Consider the following 18,531-nt stretch of genomic DNA (forward strand, 5'->3'; position numbering starts at 1 on the left):
TCAGAAAAAAAAAAAAAAAAAAAAAAAAAAGTACTGAAATGTTATTAAAATAAGAGATTGCATCATCCTCCCTGCCCCAACCTCAAGTCAGATTTATTCAATGACAGCCTGACAACCTAAAACTGGGTCTGTGTAGGTACATGTCCTGGTCCAGGGTAAGTAACTCTGGACTGAGTAAGCTTGGCACAGCTGGGTTAGGGTTTGCTGTGCCCAGTGGGCTCCCATCCTTGCATCCCCACCCATGATCCAAATACAAGGGAATACTGAAGGTGAGCTGAGAGGTCATGATACCTGCTAAGAAAAGCAGCTTTGAAACATTCACCCACTTGGTCTTTCAGGCTGAAAGCATTTTTCATCAGTCACCAGGAAGGGTTACAGAAGTTGTTAGTTCTCCTGACAGGGGGTTAACCTGCTGAAGCAATGTAGCCTGAGCAGGGTCTGCCCCTTGCTCATTTGGGTGAGGTCTGCATCAGGCCCAGTGGCTTCACTATCAGCAACACTGCAGTCTGGGCACTGCAGTTTCTAATAGAAAAAAAAAAAAAAAGTAGAATAAAACTAATTAACACTGTGCTGCAGGGAAGCTCCTGCACCTTACAGACAAAACTGTAAAATCATTTATCTGCCACAATCCCATATAAACATGTTATGACTTGGGTCCTGACACTTATTCCAAAATTCACCATATTTTACCAATATTCTTCATCCATAGTTGCAGAATGATTGAACATGGATAAGCAGAATGTGACTAGCAGGAATACACCATTCAGTCCTCATTTTTTGCCTTCGTTTGAGATATTGTTGTGTATTTTAGAGTTCATGCAAGTGCCTAGAATGGAAAACAAAAGCAACACAAAAACAGTAATCAGTGAATCGATCAAGGCCTAGAAATAAATACGTCAATGATATCTCTACCCAAGGGAAGGAGTACAGAGTAAAAACTAGCCCTGCCAACAAGAAGAGATGGCAAGGGGCATTGAAGAGGGGCTTTGTCCTGGGAGTACCTCATTTCAAGAGGATTTTCAGAGGCTGTGCATATTAAAGCCTGGTGACAATTGCTGCCACGCCATCACAAAGATCCAGTGCGAGCCCAGTGAAAGTCTTGGCTTAACTCTGCCAAGCTTTGGATAAGACGCCATTGGTTTTAATTTTTGCTTTTCCATTATTAAGTTCCTCAATAGCATCTGGAATTCTGGCAACAACCCACTCAGATTAGTTTTATGCCCCACCTCCAAACCCTCGAATATAGTGTGCTAGGTATAGATCATGAATACTTTGGGTTTATCCTCCGGAGCGATGCTGGAGTTGTCCACCTCTATCAGGATGTTCTTGTCATCTCGGGTGACCGGTGCCTCCTGTTCACTCTGGAGGACCTGTGGCAGATTCCCTAAATTGACATCCATGTCTTTGAAGGCATGAAGTAAAAACACTCCCAAAATGATGGTTAGGAAGCCGCAGACTGTCCCAATGATGTCCACTACAGTCATGGCCACCCATTCTTTAAAGAGAATGATGGAAGTTGTGATGACGATGGTGGTGAACAGCACGTAGTAGATGGGAAACACCAAAGAGGTGTTAAAAATATCTAGAGACTTATTGAGGTAGTTAATTTGTGTAGTGATGGATGCCACCAGTGTGATGACCAGGATCCATGTCAATGGGTGCTGCAGCACAGGCTGGCCAGCAAAGAATCCCTTGATGGCAATACCCAGGCCCTTGACCGAGGACACGGAGAAGGCCCCAATAACAGAGCAGATGGTGAGGTAGATGAGGATGTTGCTCCGGCCGTAGCGAGGTGCGAGGTATAAGATGAGGAGGAAGCAGACAGCCAAAAGGACCGCAGCATAGGCAAGGAAGCCTGGATGGGGGAAAGAAACAAAGAAACAACAACTGGAACATGAGTTGGCATGGGGTCAGAGCAGTACTACTGCCCAACCACAAGGGAGAAAACGCGACCACCTGCGTACCTGGCTCTTTCAGCTTAAACAACATTTCATCCAGAGTGGTGACCTCCTCTTCCTCCGGGGCATGTATCACCATCACAGTGCTGCCCACGAGGCTCAGCATGCAACCCAGCTTTCCCAGCAGGTTGAGCCGCTCTCCCAGCAAATACGAAGATAGGATGGCACTGCATGGGACAGAAAAACAATGGCTGCTGGTACTTTAAAGTCCTTTAAAGAGGAAACAGCAGCTAAACTGATGTAAAACACGTGATACAAGGACATCAATTTGGAACACATTTGTTGGATTCCTGCATGTTATTACACATTCATGTTGCATCTGCTGACAGCGGAACTTGCAGAGTTGCAGCCCTGAAGACCGCAGCTCATGTATCAGCAAGGTGAAAAAATGCTGAATGTGCCAGCATGTCCTGGGAGACATTCCCAGGGTTTCCTAATTCACTCATGAGCTGTTGGGCATGAAGAAACCTTTCGTGTTCAAAGAAGTGAAGTCGAGGACCATTGCAATAGAGAGAAAAAAAAAATCAAACCACAAAACAGCTACATTAATTTTAATCATCAGAAATATTAAGCCCCAGAGAGACTTGAACATAATGGGGCTGTAAATATGTCTGGGGAGGAAAAAAAAAAAAAAAAAAAAGGAGTTGTTTTCCATGACATTGAAACAATCCAGGACAGCACACCACAGCAGTCTCTGTTTGCTCCTGCATTTCCCAGTAACAGAACTTCCACAGAACCTTCAGTGCCCGGAGCCCTTTTAGTAACCGCATGAAAACACTGACTCAGAACAACCTAAAAGCTCAGTAACCACACAAGGCAAACACAGAGATAAAATTAAAAACAAATGTAATATTTTTGACATTTTTAGATTTTTTAGTGCCGTTTATTACTGAAAAAAAAATCATTTTACTGGCTGAAGAGCTAAGATAATGGAAGAAGTCACACTGCTAATTGCAGCAATTTAACATGACTTGCATGCAGCTGCTATTCACATCCACATGCAGCATTTCAAGGGCATGGCACTTAATTCAGTGTTTTCTGGGTGATCTCCCAAAAGACAGCAATGGTTGGTGTATTTTGTAGAAGACGTTCTTTCCTCCAGGCAGAATAAGTCACTTTCACATTACTCCAAGTATTCCTGTCTTACAGACAAGCAGGTGAACAAAAAAGCCCAGCTGCAAACCACGGGCACGTACATCACCTTATGAGCACGCTGAGGGCCCCCAGAGGTGTGACAATGGTCGCAGGAGCAAAGGCATAGGCAGCAAAGTTGGCAGCTTCCCCTCCACCCACTGAATAAACACAGGAAAAGCAAACACTGGTGAATTACAGTACACTCTTTGTGCTTTTTCTTGCAGAGTTGTAAACTAGAGATTGGGTTTTACTAGAGGGGCTTCATACTGCTTCTAAACAGGGCCAGATGGAGAAAATGTCCCCATAATGCAACCTGATGCAGACAGAGAGGCTGAAGGTGCCAGGGCTGGGTCACAGCTGATTCACATCAGCTCATTAAAGCACTAGTCCAGGCACACAGCTGCAGTGCATCTGGGTCATTACTGGGTGGGTGGGAGCCCCAGAGTACTGGGAGGGCACAGGCTGCTCCTCACCTATAAAGTGTCTCTGGGTAAGCTGCTCTGGTTCCCTTAGTGATTCCTTACAGAGCTGTGCAGCAGGAGCTAGAGGAGCAGAGCAAGGTGCAGGCATTTCCAGCCGCTACTGCTATGGGGAGAGTCAGGAAAAGGCAGCTCTGAAAATCCCTCTTGTGGAATCTGCTGCTCTTTGTGCAGCTCCCGTTTGGAAAGATGCTGTACTGTTGGAGCATGTAAAGAAGGCTTTGAAGCTTGCTCTAAGGGAAAACATCTTTTCTTTAAGAAAGGAACTGCTACCAACGCCTTGTTATCTCTCTTGCAGCAGTGACCTTTCCCAATCTCCTGAGGCAAGCACAGGAGGCTGTTTGCCCTGTGCCTGGTGCAGCCAGCTGCCCTATTCATTCCTGCCTTTGTGTGTTTTTTGATCAAGCAGAGCGGAGCTGCTGAGTACTACCAGCCCTGCAGGAGGGCTGCAGCAGGATGGTGGGGGAGGTGTACACCTTGCTGCCTCCCCAGGCCTTGAGAGGAGCAGGGAACTAAACAACAAGGCTTTGGGCTATTGACACTGGACTTGTTCATACCTGATTCACATGGACAGACCCTGGAAATGCTGCAAACCCAGGGAGACAGCTTCTACTTACTGGTTAACAAGCCAGCCCACCAGAGCCAGTCCTTCAGGTAGCCATGGCCTCCGTCTCCTGGGAAAGCAAAGTAGGCAGGAGTTAACAGTGAGAGGGGACAAATGGCCCTCTGGAGTAGGGTAAGCCACAATGGGAAGAGCGTGGCAGAGAAAATGGCCTGGAGGAGCAGAAGGTGCAGACGTAGAAGTTGTGACTGATTGAGGCATGAGCAGGAAGTGACAGCTAAGGGTGGACAATGCAAATTCAACAAAAGCAGCTCCTTAATCTTGGATGGCAATGGGGATGGTACCCACTGCCCCAAAGCAGCAGGTTATTGGATGGGTTGAAGCGACTGCAGTGGAGATCCTTGCTGGTTCATCGTGGTGACTCTGCCCTCAAAGCCATCAATGGATCTTGTGCTGAGGTCCCAAGGGCTGGCTGTGCTTTGGCTTGGACATCCCTCCCCAGGTGACCCTGGAGCAGAAGGGCTGAGGGTGGTGGTGGCTGCCCCCCACTGGGTGCCCCCATGCACAGGCTGTTTTTGTGGAGCTGCTATGCTGGACCTTGCATCCCACTGGATTGTTACGGAGAACCACATCTGGGCACTAAGGTAAGGTGATGAGTTTTTCCAAATTGAGTTTAAGAGTGCGTTATGGCTATGGAGGAGAACTGGTTGGTTGCACTGTGTGAGCCTGTGGTATATTAGTTGGTGTTGCTGTCTTGTTGTGGTGAAGGCTTCAGGTGTCCTGGAGTTATCTGTAAGTTATCTGCTGCTTTGCATGTTGCTTTGTGCCTTAGGGCCTCAGCCTAACGTTGTCTTTATGTGGAGTTATCGTTTTGTGACTGTTTCTGATAACAAATGATTCCTGGCATTGAAGCTCAATAAAGGAAAGCGTGCATATAAATGAGGAAGCACAGATGCATTGTGCCAGGAACTAACCCAGCTCTGGTCTTTAACCACAAGCCGTTCTATGGCAGGAGCTTGGGCCTGCTGACTCTGTGAGGGTACTGGGTCAGAGAGGCTGTGTTTGACAGCAGGAGCTGGTGGTAACAACACTGTTAGAGCTGTGTTGGAGAAAGAGGATGTGCTCAGATAGCGGGGCTGAAATACTGGGAGTGAAAGTAAGGGGAGAGGTAGGAGAAGGAGCAGTCAAGGTGCGGACAAGAAGAGTTCAGGAGGTGCAGAATTGTTTTCTGCTATAATTCAACTTCTTCTGGTTCCTCAACAAGTGATGAAGTTTAAATGTTACGCTTTGGTGTTCCTTAGAAATTGTAAAATTGCTGGTTTGTTTCCCTGTGTTTTTTTTTCCCTGAAGAACTTTTCTTGTTGGCTGTGATTTTTTTTGTTGTTGTTAATTCCTGGTAAAACATCCTCAAGTAGGAAGGAGTTTGTTCTTGTTTAACTCGGTTGGCTCTGAAATGTAAGATCATGCTGGGAGTTCCACAACTGAAACAACACTGATATGAGTGTGCAAATACAGTGCTGAAAATCAAACCTATGTGAGTTCACTGCTGCAGTGGGGACAGCTTAACGTGTGGGATGGGGATGGAAGATGGATACTGGTGGCTTTGCTCACCTGCTGCTTAACAGTCACTTTGCCTTTTCGTGCCTTTGTTGGAGATGGGGATATTGAATTCCTTTGTAAAATGACTTAAGAGCACTTCCTAGACCAGAGGTGGGAAGCAGTAGTATTTTAATTATCATCATTTTGTCAGTAGTTATGTAAGTAGGTCATCCGCCAGGTAGGGCTTAGGCTGCTGCTGGAGAAAATGTTTGCCATGCTGATGGGCTGTGCCCAATTGCACAGTGCAGCTCAGCTCAGGCATGCTCCTTTACCATCCCCATCCATAAACACACACCTCACCCCAAGACCTCAGTGCTGGAAGAAAGTTATCAGCCAACATGTTGTTGAGCAACATACTTTGGATGTATCGCTTCTGAAAACCCACAGCAGGGTTCTAACAAATCGCAGGGGTGCAGGAATGCATGAGTAAATGGCTTTTGCTAATCCAATTCAAGCATATGGAGACACAGCCTTGTTTCAGGGATTTGGTGGCAAAGCTGCCTGATGTATAAATGAGAGCAAGGGGTTGGGGGGTCAGGTCATGAAACTGTGCTGTCTTGCTCCAGGCTGTGGCATGGGGATGACTTTCACCTTTGTGCTACGGTGCCCATTTCACAAAAGGCCTTATTTCTCCTGCTGATAAAAGGCTGGCATGTGTACACCGAGGTGTTGCCCTGTGAGTGCTAGGCTTTGAGTAAAGGTGTAGTTCCTGCCCCTCACAAAACCTTACCTGCCCTGGTGCCTCCCTTCTCCACCAGCCGGAGCAGCCCCTTCTTCTTGAGGATGACGCTGCTACCAATGAGGAAGCTGGAGAAGACAGCCAAGCCCAAGCCAATGTAGAATCCATAATTGCTTTCCAGCCGCGTTATCCAGGAGGTATCCCCAGTCCCATTGTCATGGCCAGGGTCAGCCAGCTCAGCACCTCCAACCACTTGGCACACAACTCGTTGGGAAAGGCATGAAATGCTGAGCAGAGACCCTGTGAGAACATGGAGATAGAACAATTACTGATGTGGCTATCAAGAGTGCCACTCAATGCTGTAATCCAAGTCTCATATTCAGGACACCTCTGCACTCGTGTGGAAGCAGGAGGACATTTGGTGACAGATTTATGGGATGCAACTCAAGCAGCGTGTTGACACACTGTGCCTGCAGAGCCCTTCGCTGTGAACTGGAAGGCCCCAAGGACCAGTATAACTAATCTGAATTTCCAAATATCTGTGCTGGAGTCTCTCCACCAAACTCCAGTATTAAGAGGTTGAACTATACCTTGCCAGTGCTCAATACGGATCCAAAGGCTTTGATGCTTTCCAACCACCTAATCCTGGATCTGCCTGTTGCCTGCAGCTCATCTGTTTGAGTTTAATGTGGAGCAGTGCCAGTATTCTGTAACCGTGAATCTGTCCCAGCTCTGTGTACTGAGCGGGGCCATGTGATTGCTCATAAGAGGACAACAGGTTCATCCTAGATTAAAGTTCCCTCTCTGTGTTGGATATATTCCCCCTATTTATGGACGGTTGCATGCTCATGAATCACAAAATATCCCAAGCTGGAAGGCACGCATAAGGATCATCACGTCCAACCCCTGGCTCCACGGAGGACCACCCAAAAATCAGACCATATGTCTGAGAGTGTTGCCATCAAGTCCTGCTGGTGTGGAAGGGCTGAATGCAGGCACACCTCTCACACCTGCCCACACCAAAGGCACCAAACCCCAGAGTCTTCCACTGAAGTGTATGGGTGCGTGGGTAGGAAAATTGCTGAGTTACCACACCCAGCACATCTTCCTATTGCAATCAGAGCTGGGAGTGTAGCATGGACAGTGTGACTGTGATCTGCTGGAATATGCACCCAGCAGGAGCATCATACAAAAATCTGTTTCTAGTAAATGACAAACTTTCTGCCTCAAATCACACTGGAATTATGGATGGAACAATTATCCCTCTGCTGACAGGTGTGCATGGCTCACGGCTCTCCCAGAGTTGGGTCCCACCCTATTCTTCCCCAGGAAACTGCCTTAAGTCTTCTGCAGCCTCCTCCCATCCCCTGCACATACAGCTGAGGGTTTGGATCCAAATTAGATCCATTTTTTTCTAATGGAAAAAAAATCCAATGATTTTTCTGTAGATTCCCTAAGAGATTTCTTCTCTAATGGAAAAATAACCTTCATTGTGGAACTGTTTTCCAGGGAACCGGGGGATGTTTTTATAGAATCATTTGAGTTGGAAGGGAACTTCAAAGGCTGTCTGGTCTGACTCCCCTGCAATGAACAGGGACACCCACAGCTCCACCAGGTGCTCAGAGCCCCTCCAGCCTGACCTTGGGTATCTGCAGGGATTTGGCACCACCACCTCTCTGGGCAACCTGTGCCAGCGCCTCACCACCCTTATTGTAAAAGAACTTCTTCCTTCTATGCAATCTAAATCTCCCCTCTTTTAGTTAGAAACCATTTCTCCTTGCCCACGGACCCTGCTCGAGAGGCTGTCCCCTTCTTTCTTACAGCCCCACACTGAAAGGCTGAGCACCTTTACATAGGCAAGGTGGGCATCTCCACCTCTACAGGGAGCAAGCAGGAGGCAGTTACCTACTGAGTAACAACCATCTGCAAAACCGGCCGCTGTCAGAGAGCAGCCCTGGCTTTGGTGCACCCCTGAGCCCCGCTCCCCCCAACCCGGGCTGCACCCACCGTTCCTGCAGCTGCCGTTGGCCGCCAGCGGCTCCATCATCGGCTCCATCATCCCCTCCGTCCTCTGCGGGGCTCGCAGCGTCCCGGGGCCGGCTTCGGGCACACCTGCCCGGGCGGCTCCTCCTCCTCCGTCGCTGCGCTGCACACCTCGCACCGCGCTGCCCTGGGGGCTGGGGCTGCTCCCCGTGGCGCTGGCTGGAGTTGGTGTAGCAAGGAAGGGGTTCAGGAGGCGTCCCCTCAAGCGTGAGCTTTGGTGTTTGTTGCTCCCTTCTTAGCGTTACAGCTGTGTGCAGAAGTAAAGGGCAAATTGTGGGGCTGAGAAATGTGTTGCAGGGTTTCCCTCATCATGTATTTGCTGCACAGGGTCATGTTCCCTGCTGAAGGTCAGGATGGAGTTCCCTAATCGCCTGCTCTGGCCTTTGAGTCAAAGAGGGAGAGGCCGGGCTTCCAGCACAGGCACAAAGCAAATACCAGCAGAAGACAGGGCACTTGTGCTGTGAGGTGCTGTGCTACGTGAGAGCAGAGGTGCAGGGCACGATTTCACCTGCAGCTGCAATTTAAGGCTTTGCTGCCTCTGGCTACTGAATAAAATAACTAAAGTGTATGATCTGCAGGACTTAATGCTTGAAAATTTGCTTTTTTATTTTTTTTTTCTCACACCATGAAATACACTGCTACAGAAGTTGCTCTTATGCCATCAAGCTGCAGCATTGCAGGCACTGTGTGGGTCTTTCACTCAGTGCCTGATTATATCTCTGTACAACTCTGCTCTCCAGCAAATGTCACATTCGAGTGTTCTGTGAGTCATTGACTTTAATTGGGATGGTTCATTAGCCACAGTCAGTGGCTGGGAAAGGCTGTGCTGACCAAATCCCATGTCCTGTCCTCCATCGCAGAAGCATCTGGTAGCCATCCAAATGGTGTGGCAGTGGTTTCTGGTGTAGGAAATTAAAAGGATGGTGTTTTATCAGTGATAACTATGCTGTCAAAGCTGAGGTGATGATGTGGTGGAAAGCAAAAGGCACTTTGGGTCATAGCTTTACCATCCCTTGGTAGCCTGACTTCCGAAATGAAGAGTGACCATGTTTGGTATCCTCACTCCCAAATATATTTGACCCTATGGGCCAGTTTTGCCAGACTTGGGAAGGGGCGAGATCTCCAATCCAAGAGATGCTCTTCTGAGTTCTGGGGAGAGAGGTGATGTGGAGGGGTAGAGGTCCCAGAAGGAAAGAATGCTGCAGTGCAAGCTCACTGTTAGACATCAGGGAGGGAGCACACGGAGTTGTCACCACCATGGGACAAGCTTCACTTAGATGCTGCAGTCAGCTGTGGTACATGTGTGTCACATCTTACTAGTACAGGGGCTGTAGGGATGTTGTATATAAAATCACAAAGTCACAGGAGTTGCACTTGATGGATTTAGCAAGGCTGCATATGGCAATATGGGAGTTAAAAGCCAGGAAGGCTTGGCAAAGAATTGTCTGCAACACTTAGTCAAGGGCAAGTTCAGACTGATAACGATACAGGAGGGATGTAACCAGTGCCTCTGTTATTGGTTCATATCCTCGTTTTAATGGTAAGGCTGTAATTAGGGGAATTCAGCTCCAAGCTGTGAGCTCAGTGGTTGATACTCACATCAGGTACTTCCTTAAAAATAAGGTCCACCTCATCAGAAATCAGGGAGTCTGCCATAGTGGCTCATCTTGTAGCAACGCGGTTCCACCTGAAATACTGGTTCCCCAAGCTAAAAAACTTGACTGGAGTCCAGGGGATAAAGCAAGACAGCTTTGCATGCAAATAATATCTTTAGCAATCTCCAAAGTCTTTTCTTTCCACTGCTCCTCTCTTCTTTTCTGGACTGGAAAAAAATGGTGGAAAAATAGCTGGTACCCATCTTGTGTATTTTATAATGGTGGAAGCATCCTGCTAGCAGCTGATGGACACTTCTGCCCTTGGGTGTCTGCTAGGCATGGTTCTTGTGGAGGCTTTCAGAACAGGGTTGTAATATTCAGCCTTGGCTCGATGTAGTTTGAGATCTGCTGCTTCGAAGGGAGATAAATCCTCTTTCTGACAGTGACCTGGTGGTGTAGTGGCTAAAGGAAATGCCTGGTGCTCAGATGATTGCAGCACAACAACATAAAAGCTTGTTAGGACTGGATGTGGTTGAGCAGACAGCTTTTAGTTCAAGTTATCTCTCCAGGTAACCGTGCCTGCAGTGGCTGGGGCTGTCATTTCACGCTGCAGGAGTTCAGATGATGCCAGCTTGGAGTTCCCAGCCCATCACACCCACGATGGGTTCTCACCCTTGTGCTGCCCTCCCTGTGCCAGAGTGAGTATCTGTGGCTCTGCTGTAGAGCTGCTGAGCTGTGTGGGTTCATAAGGCCAAAATAAGCATGTCCTGCTTCACTTGTGGGGTTGTTATTTTCTCTATCCAGATTAGTATAATGATCCGGGTCCCTGAGGCCCCACAAACCACAGATGCTGGCAGAACAGGAGCAGTGGGTTGGTGACAGATAGGTGGATGTTCTTGTGGGCAACAGAGGCCCTAAAGCTTCAGATGAGCAGTGCGTGCTGTGAGGTGAAGTGACGTGAAGGCAGCAGCGTGTTTGTTTGCAGAGCTCTTATCTGCCAGGTGTTTGCATCAGAGCTCTACGTGAAGCAAAACTAGATGCAAAAGGCACAGCTGGCTTGCAGGAGTTACAGCAAGGGTCTCTGCTACACCTGACATCACAAAACAATCATTCATGAAGTGTTCTTCTCAGTGGCAGAGTGCCATTAATCTGGGGAAATAAAGATATACAGATACACGAGAAAGAAGGATGTAGGTCTGGGGTTTTAATAATGGTCCCCTAGGGCTGGTTGTCCAACATTCAGGCTCTCAGAGGTCAATGCTCAGTGCAAGGGGTGGCTCCAGGTGGGGCTGTGCAGCCTGGGAGCCCCCCAGCACTTTTTGGGGCTTTTAACAGGAACCAAAGAATGGCAACAAATGGAAATCTGGAAGAAAATAGCAATGTCTGTCTCCTGGGATAAAAAGTCCCTGTAGAGCTGGTAGGGCTGTGGTAGTGAGAGGAGATGAGCTCCTCACTTAGCTTTATTTTGACTAGGGCCTGTCAAATTCTATTACAGATAGTTGTATAATTTCCCCCCACCCCCCTCCACAAGTTGTCAATGAAGATTTGTGGCAGAACCACGTTTCCCTCAGAACTCAACCTTCTGATAGGAAAATCCATTGGCCTGTTTTGTTGTTAGCCATGAAGCTTCAGTTTTCTTTGTAGCTTTTGACAAAAGATTGACATTTTTAGCAACAAAATGCTGCCATCATCCCTCTTAGCATTCTCCTTTTGCCAGGTGCAGTCAGAGTCTTTCCTCAAGTAACAGTTACCACAAATGACAGTGACACCACAAGATAAAGTTTGCCCATTTCATGAATGAGCCCAATTTTTATTTCTCTTCATCACAAAAGTCATCCCACGTTTGTTGTACACACTGCTGGTTGCTGTGTTACGGGACATATCACCATGTACCAGATGCTTTACTCTTGCAGAAGCATTTCTAATGGAGATGGAAGCTTCTGTTAGCTGAATTTTAGAACAACAGCAAAAAATAATAATACAAAACCAAAATATCATCTTCAGCTGCATAGCAAATATGGATCAAAAATTTAACACCGTATCAGACCACGAGCGTAAATATACCTCACCATAAATAAAACTCATTGTACAAAATAACTCAAGCAGCTTTTCATACAAATATGGTACATTTGACAAGAGCTTCTGAGAATATTTTCTTTTTTTACACCTTCAATTCTTTCTTCTTTTGTTCTCAAACACACATGAACCTACTGGACTGGAGTAATGCAGGAGAAAAAAGATTAACGTTCAGTGCTAATAAGTGCTGCCAGAGTTTAAAAGGAAAACCACTGAAGTGCTGAGTTTGAACGAGTTTACTTCCCCTTCCTATTGGATCACCGAGAGTCAAGTGTAGCATCATCCAAGAAAGGCATCTGCACTGCCAATAGTCGCTTTTCACAATGTTAAAGCTGGAGGGAACATTACAATCATCTAGTCTGACTTTGTTCATTGCACAGACCATCCTTTTCCCTCTCTCTAACCTCTGTATCAAGTCAGCAACTTGTATTTGAAGTAGACATTCCAAATGGTGATTGGTAAATCCCAAGGAGTTGCAACTACTTCAGAGTAATTGGGAAAATGTAGGTTAAAAAAGGTAATCCTGTAGTCAGTTGACTTAAATCATCCATGTAGGGGTCCATAGGAAAAAATAATATGGGCTCTGCAGATTGAATTAGAGCATATCTGCAAGGAAGACATCCAAAATTGGCAGAAAGTTTTCAAGTGTGGAGGATATGCCTGACCCCTTGGCAATCTGTTATTTAGCTCTACTGTCACAAATTTGCTCCCTATTTTCACTAACAATTACGACATTAAAAGAAAAAAAAAGAAGAGAAAAATTCTGCTTCACTGAGTTCTTTGAAGACCGAAGCCTGAACCTTGCTTATATAGAGTCGGTGGGGTGGGGGGGGGGCGGGGTTAGAAAACTGAAGCTAAAGACTATTTGAATCAGATAATAAAAGGACAAGAACATCAAGTCTCAGAAGTGAAGACCATACAGTTATTCCTAGCTGATCTCATACTACTTGAGCAACAAGGCAAAAACATCTACAGTCAAAAACACTTTACATTTTGTTCATGCACTTTGGACATTTTGCTCAAAACGTTTCATCCCTCAGAGTCGGAAGGGGTTTGTTTTTGACAGCAAATCTGAGGGCAAAAAAATAGATTTCCTCTACCTTTTCATTCAAGTATACCCAACTGAGTTTTGCAGGTTTTTTAGAGAATTAAGCCAAGCCTACAGCAAAAAGAATGCAGCGATAGTCATGTTTAGGTAAAAATCTCCTGACTCACTGCAAACCTAAACAGACATTTATATTGACCTTAGGATATCCTGTTTTGTCTAGCTAGCTGCGACTGGGCTGGGTGGCATAGTTCATCTTTCTGTGTTCTTGCTCCTGCTGGTTTCTGCCAAGGCTCCAACATCCCATAACATATCAGACATCATAGGACATTCAATTTGTGCTGTGCTCAGAGATGGCTCTGAGAGCCAGTCAGGGACCTGTGCCACTTCATCAGCAACACTTTCATACCAAAATAACAAGCACTTGCTATTTAGGTCAGGAAAATAGGATCTTGATTGGATCTATCTTCCTTGTATCTTGTTTTCCACAAAAAATAAAGTGCTCGATTCTCCTCTTCCATTTAAAAATATATATCTGTAAACTCCCTCAGTCCAGTAGTTTCAGCAGTGTAAAGTGTTGGAACACAACGGAAAACCAGAACTGGCATCCTTAGTGGAGAAAGTAAATAAAGAGCAGGAGTCCTTCGGTATTGTTGGGTTTTGGATGCTCTTGTGCTGCTCTTCTTCACAATGGGAGGGAAACAACTTGCCTCCAGAGGCTGGATACTTCCCTGACACCCAGAGGGTTCAGCCCGACCTCCTGAGATGTCACTGGACTTTCAGATTGCTGTGTTGCACCGTTTCCTCCCAGAGGTTCAAGCATTTGTCTCAGCAATTAAAGGAGACTCAAGGTGTAAAGATGTCCAGCACTTTCATGTGTGGGTTATTTGCTGACTACGAGGGAGTGAGTGTCTGGGAGAACAAATGTATCCCACACAGCAAGATCTCCTTTAGCACTAATACAGTGCATTCCAGCTGGGACGTTTCTATACATCAATGATGTGTTTCCTCTGAGAGAACAAGGGCCAGGCTCTGCCTTTTCAGCATCTGTAGTAGCATGCAGGTTACAAGGCATGATGGAATGCATGAAAAGAATATGTTTGGTAATACATATTCTTTTTCTTATACTGTCTATTTGAACAGTAATTATCTGCTGTGTCCTGGCTAAAGCTGAGAAATAAAAGTATTGCTAGTAGTGATCTTAACATAATTTCCTCCTGGAGCATGTGGTTTGATCTTTAGCTTCAAGCACAAGGTTTTGTGTCACTGCAGTGACAGCACCAAGGGGAAGCAGGGAAAACCATGAGTTTTAAATTTCTCCCTGAAGTCCCTACTGAATTTGCTCTCAGTATCTAATACCTCTGGAGATATTAGACGAGCTGAGTAGGAACAGGAAACGGACTCCCGTGTTCCCTCAGAATGCTTTTGAGCCTGGAAAATACTGTTTTCATTATGCTTATCCTATGTTTTACCTTTTCTAATGAATCACATCATTTCCATGTTATGGGAAGTTTACTAAGCCTTGTTGATATACACCATTCTCTTAAAAAAAAAAAAAAAGATATTTGGTTGCCATGACTAGGAATTTGTCTAAAACAAGGGAAAATAGCATGCCAGAATGTACAAAAATTACACATTCCAGCTCTCATCCTTGGCTGAATATCAAAGATCGCACATGGTCAAGGTAGCTACAACTGCCTCCTGTCAGGATCAGCATCTGTTTCCACCCAAGTCAGCATGTGCAAGAGCATATTCACACAAATCCAATGCAACCTCTTCCATGGTGCATAAGAAATCTCATTTACTTCATGGAAGATGTGTCTTCAAGGGAGAACCCTTTGAAATAAAACAAGTGGACATTCCATGGCAGGGGAAAAAAAAGAGGCCTTTTTTGCTTTCCCTAGCTCTCTGAAGTGCTGAGGAGTTATTTGGCAGCTACATCATTGCTATTCTGAAACCCAAATGCCAGGTGCTAGGAAGGCCAACGACTCGGCAGAGAGCAGGAAGCAATCCACGGCCAGCCCAGCATGGCTCCTCTGTGCTGCTCCTTGGTCCCCAGGGCGCTGCCATAGGTGAAATCCTGCCTTCATCCCCTCTTCCCCAGAAAGAAGTCAGGGTCTGTCTTCAGCCCTGGTGGCACGTGTCATGGGTGGGGAGCGGGCTCCCAGCAGTAGAAACACGCAGCTCTTCTGACAGAATCCCCCACCTTTGGGGCTGCAATATGGCTTCAGATTTTTGTGTTCGGCTGGATGAATCACAGGGAAAACCAGACTTCATGGAAGAAAAGCACATTTCGCCCTCCCACCCCCACCCACTCCCAAGTCCAAAAGCTACAAGTAAAATTGGTCACAGGGATGGTACAGAAGAACATGCACTCAACAGGGCCAGATGGGAAGATAAGTCCTTGTAGTGGGCATGCCCAGTCTTACTTTGTTGCTAGGTCTCACGCCATCAAGTTCATCCTCCCAGTTGTCCTGGGCTCAGTCTCCTCTCCCTTCCCGAAGCACACAGGGTTAGTGTCACACTAGCAGGTGGTGGCCAGCGACTGGTGGATGGGAGGCTGGAAGCAGCGCACGTGCTCCACCGTGGAACTGTCTGTTTCCACCGACTTCATATACTTGTTCAGGATGGCAAAAATCTCATTGTTCAGGATCTGATACTTCCTGATCCTGTCGGCCATCTTTTTCAAGGGCTGGAGGGATGGTGAGGAGGAAAAACAGCAGATGAAGAGAGACTTGTGTCATTTGACAAGCCAGGAAACAACAATACCTCTGCCCTGCTGCTGAGAAACCTCTGCTAATACAAAGCAGCTATAACACGTGTTACAGTTCCACTTAGCAGCTCCCAGAGACCGGTGACTCACTTCATTACAGGGTTTGATGACTCAAGACAGAATTAACAAGGTCAGTGAGTGGTTCTATGTTGATCGATCTAGAGTCTGGACTGCCAGCTGCTTATTGATAAAGCCACAGAGATCAGAGAATGGTTGATGGAAATACTAGCTTCTCTGCTCCAGCTTCCCAACCCCAGGAACAAAGGAAAAGCTTTGGGAGAAAAAAGATTTGATTGTCAAGCCAATTAAAACCCTGGCCTCTCTGCTGAGATTGCAGGGGGAAGTCTCACAGCAAGCATATCCAGCTTGAATAAGGTCAACACCCGGAAAGTTTGTGATTTATGAATTTGAATCAGGCAAGCTGGAAAACAGAGATGTGTGCAAGTTCCAGTCTTTTGGAGCCTTACCCTTCAACTTACCACGTTTTTAATAATTTCATCCTTCCCGTCCTGCCTCTGCACCTTCAGCAGGTGGTAGCAGAAGTCAAATAGGTCAAAGCGTCGTTGTTGTCCAAGGAGAACAATGATAGAACAACCTGCCCAGTTCAGACCATCTCCAAAGCACTGCCTAGAGTGGGGACAGGGTGATGGGATGGAGAGATAATAGGATGGAGTTAGATAAAAGCTGTCCTACCATGATACCAGAAACTTTCCTTGGAGGGAGAAATTGGTCCTATTCCTGAAAAGTGGAAGTGAAAATGTAGTTAGAGAAAAAATTGAGCTCAGAAAGAGACCAGGCTGTGCACGGTGCACCACAGTGTATGATGGATGAGGACTTTGCCTCCAGCTTGGACTGTAGACCCATCTATCCATTTCTTTCTGCAGGGTACCTTGGGCATGTCTCTCTGTATTCCTCTTTTCCTTCTCCCTTTTTCCCAGCTGTTCAGATGGGAAGCTTTGGGGGCAGCTCTTTAGGTCTATGTCCCACAAAGTCCTGTCCTTAGGTACCCACGTTCTCTCTCTACCTCTATGCTGGCTGAGGCTATCGCTGCAGCTAAGAGCTCCTGAGCTAATGGCAGAGCCAGCCACTGGACACTCACTCTGCTGTGAACTCGTTGGTGCCCACGGGGATGCAGTACACAAACTGCATGGCACTCCAGAGCCGGTGGAACTCCACGCACTCGTCTACATGCATGACCCCATTTGTCGGGGGCGGTCCGCGCCAGATTGGGTCCTGCAGGTAGCTCCGAATTCGGGTCAGGATCACCTCAAACATGGACAAGCCGCAGCACAGCCGCTCCTTGGTCAGCAAGTCACCTTCCCGGGCAATGGCTATTTGCTGAAGAGGAGGAGAACCAAAGAAACAAGTGACAATGTAATACAGATGTACCCTCTGGTTGGACTTAACAATTCCTGGTCTCCCTGGCATATCCTGTGAAAGGTCCAACCTTACCTCTGATGGCTGCTCCCATGGCACTCCCCACCAGAGAATGTTTAACCCTCAAACCGAACACTTAATATTGTGCTCAATTATATTTCACCAAACTGAGTATCTTTTGAAATAACTATCTGCGTCAGAAAACGAAAGCTGAAGGCAAAAGTTCTGATCAGAAATACTGATCCTTAATTCTGCTATTCTCTTACACGAGCGCTACTAAGCATTGCCAGGCTTAATATCATGATTTGTGCAGATTATGGAAATGAAACAGGAGAGAACACAGGCATTTTGCTTCCCAGGGCATTACCATCATCTCTTTAAAACAGACAGGCTACAACTTCTTGATTTCCTACGTAATGGTTAAAAAGCTCTGAGATAGATGAGAAGCCATTGGAACCTTAATACTGGAAAACCTGTGGTTTCTAAGAAAGTCAAGTAATACTTTTTCCAGCTGAGAAACTTTCCATATGCAGAGAATTTCTGTGACATCCCCTCTCAAATGTACAGGAACAAATCTGGAGTGGCTCCACTGGATGGAGTTGATTTGGCTTTTAAACCAGAGGAAGCTGAAGAGAGAACTGACTTCATTTCTGCTCTATTGCTGCTCCAGAGGAAAAAAAACCAACAAGGGTACTTGAATAAGCAAGTGGGTCCTTCCCCCCGCACGGAGCACTGACCCCAGTGAGCTTCCTGCCTGCACCCTCTGAGCTGGGCTGGGCTGCGTGCGCAGAGCCTGTCTGCCCCACTCCTTGCCATTTCCAGCAGTATTACTGCCTTCTTGAAGCGCTGCCAAAAATAACAGGGGAAATGGGATCCAAGTGCTGTCAGAGTCGTGCTGGAGGCCACGGAGGTAGGAAGCTCACCCCATCGCATGGGTGACGGCCACATCCCACTGTTCCCACAGGGAGAGCCTTTTACCACCTCACCACTTCGGCAGCGGCATGCAGAGCAAGCACGGCACTTACCGACGTTCTGCCTATCCTAGAGGACTTCCTGGAACCCTAGGCCATTTTTAAGCATTTGCTCCATTTCCAGCTGTTCACCTAAAGCCTATAAGAAAAAATGTCATCCTGACCAGAATAACAACAGAGGCTCAGAGCCTCTGCTACAAAGCACCTGCACATGTCCTGGCCAGACTTTAAGGACATTAA

At 46.7% G+C, this 18,531-nt stretch overlaps 2 protein-coding genes across 7 annotated transcripts in view; both read right to left on the minus strand.

Moving 5' to 3' along the window:
- Positions 40-8,789, minus strand: NIPAL4 (NIPA like domain containing 4). 2 transcript variants are annotated; one of them, XM_021410884.1, is made up of 7 exons: positions 8,419-8,789; positions 6,463-6,711; positions 4,189-4,245; positions 3,160-3,250; positions 1,965-2,125; positions 1,272-1,855; positions 40-826 (listed from the first exon to the last, which is right to left on the minus strand). In XM_021410884.1, the coding sequence occupies exons 1-7, from the start codon at positions 8,468-8,470 to the stop codon at positions 815-817; spliced, it is 1,206 nt and encodes a 401-aa protein (XP_021266559.1). In that variant the 5' UTR covers positions 8,471-8,789; the 3' UTR covers positions 40-814. The 2 variants fall into 2 exon arrangements, with proteins under 2 accessions (XP_021266559.1, XP_021266558.1); XM_021410883.1 differs by having other exon boundaries at positions 40-1,855.
- Positions 11,826-18,531, minus strand: part of CYFIP2 (cytoplasmic FMR1 interacting protein 2) — a 50,509-nt gene continuing 43,803 nt past the window's right edge. For all 5 annotated transcript variants that reach the window (XM_021410281.1, XM_021410282.1, XM_021410277.1 and 2 more), the window contains exons 29-31: positions 17,043-17,281; positions 16,423-16,570; positions 11,826-15,862 (exon numbers count right to left, since the gene is read on the minus strand). In XM_021410281.1, coding sequence (XP_021265956.1) covers positions 15,695-15,862; positions 16,423-16,570; positions 17,043-17,281 — 555 coding nt within the window. In that variant the 3' untranslated portion in view covers positions 11,826-15,694. The remainder of the gene's footprint in view (positions 15,863-16,422; positions 16,571-17,042; positions 17,282-18,531) is intronic.

Source organism: Numida meleagris, chromosome 12 (genome assembly GCF_002078875.1).
Source record: "Numida meleagris isolate 19003 breed g44 Domestic line chromosome 12, NumMel1.0, whole genome shotgun sequence".
Classification (NCBI taxonomy): domain Eukaryota; kingdom Metazoa; phylum Chordata; class Aves; order Galliformes; family Numididae; genus Numida; species Numida meleagris.

What these genes read in the sequence shown, in the direction of transcription:
- NIPAL4 (XM_021410883.1), bottom strand. Translation starts at nt 8,470, where the DNA reads ATGATGGAGCCGATGATGGAGCCGCTGGCGGCCAACGGCAGCTGCAGG. An exon ending in GAAGGGAGGCACCAGGGCAG is followed by an intron (nt 4,246 to 6,462) that starts GTAAGGTTTTGT and finishes TTGCTTTCCCAG; the next exon opens with GAGACGGAGGCCATGGCTAC. An exon ending in GCCCTCAGCGTGCTCATAAG is followed by an intron (nt 2,126 to 3,159) that starts GTGATGTACGTG and finishes TGTCCCATGCAG; the next exon opens with TGCCATCCTATCTTCGTATT.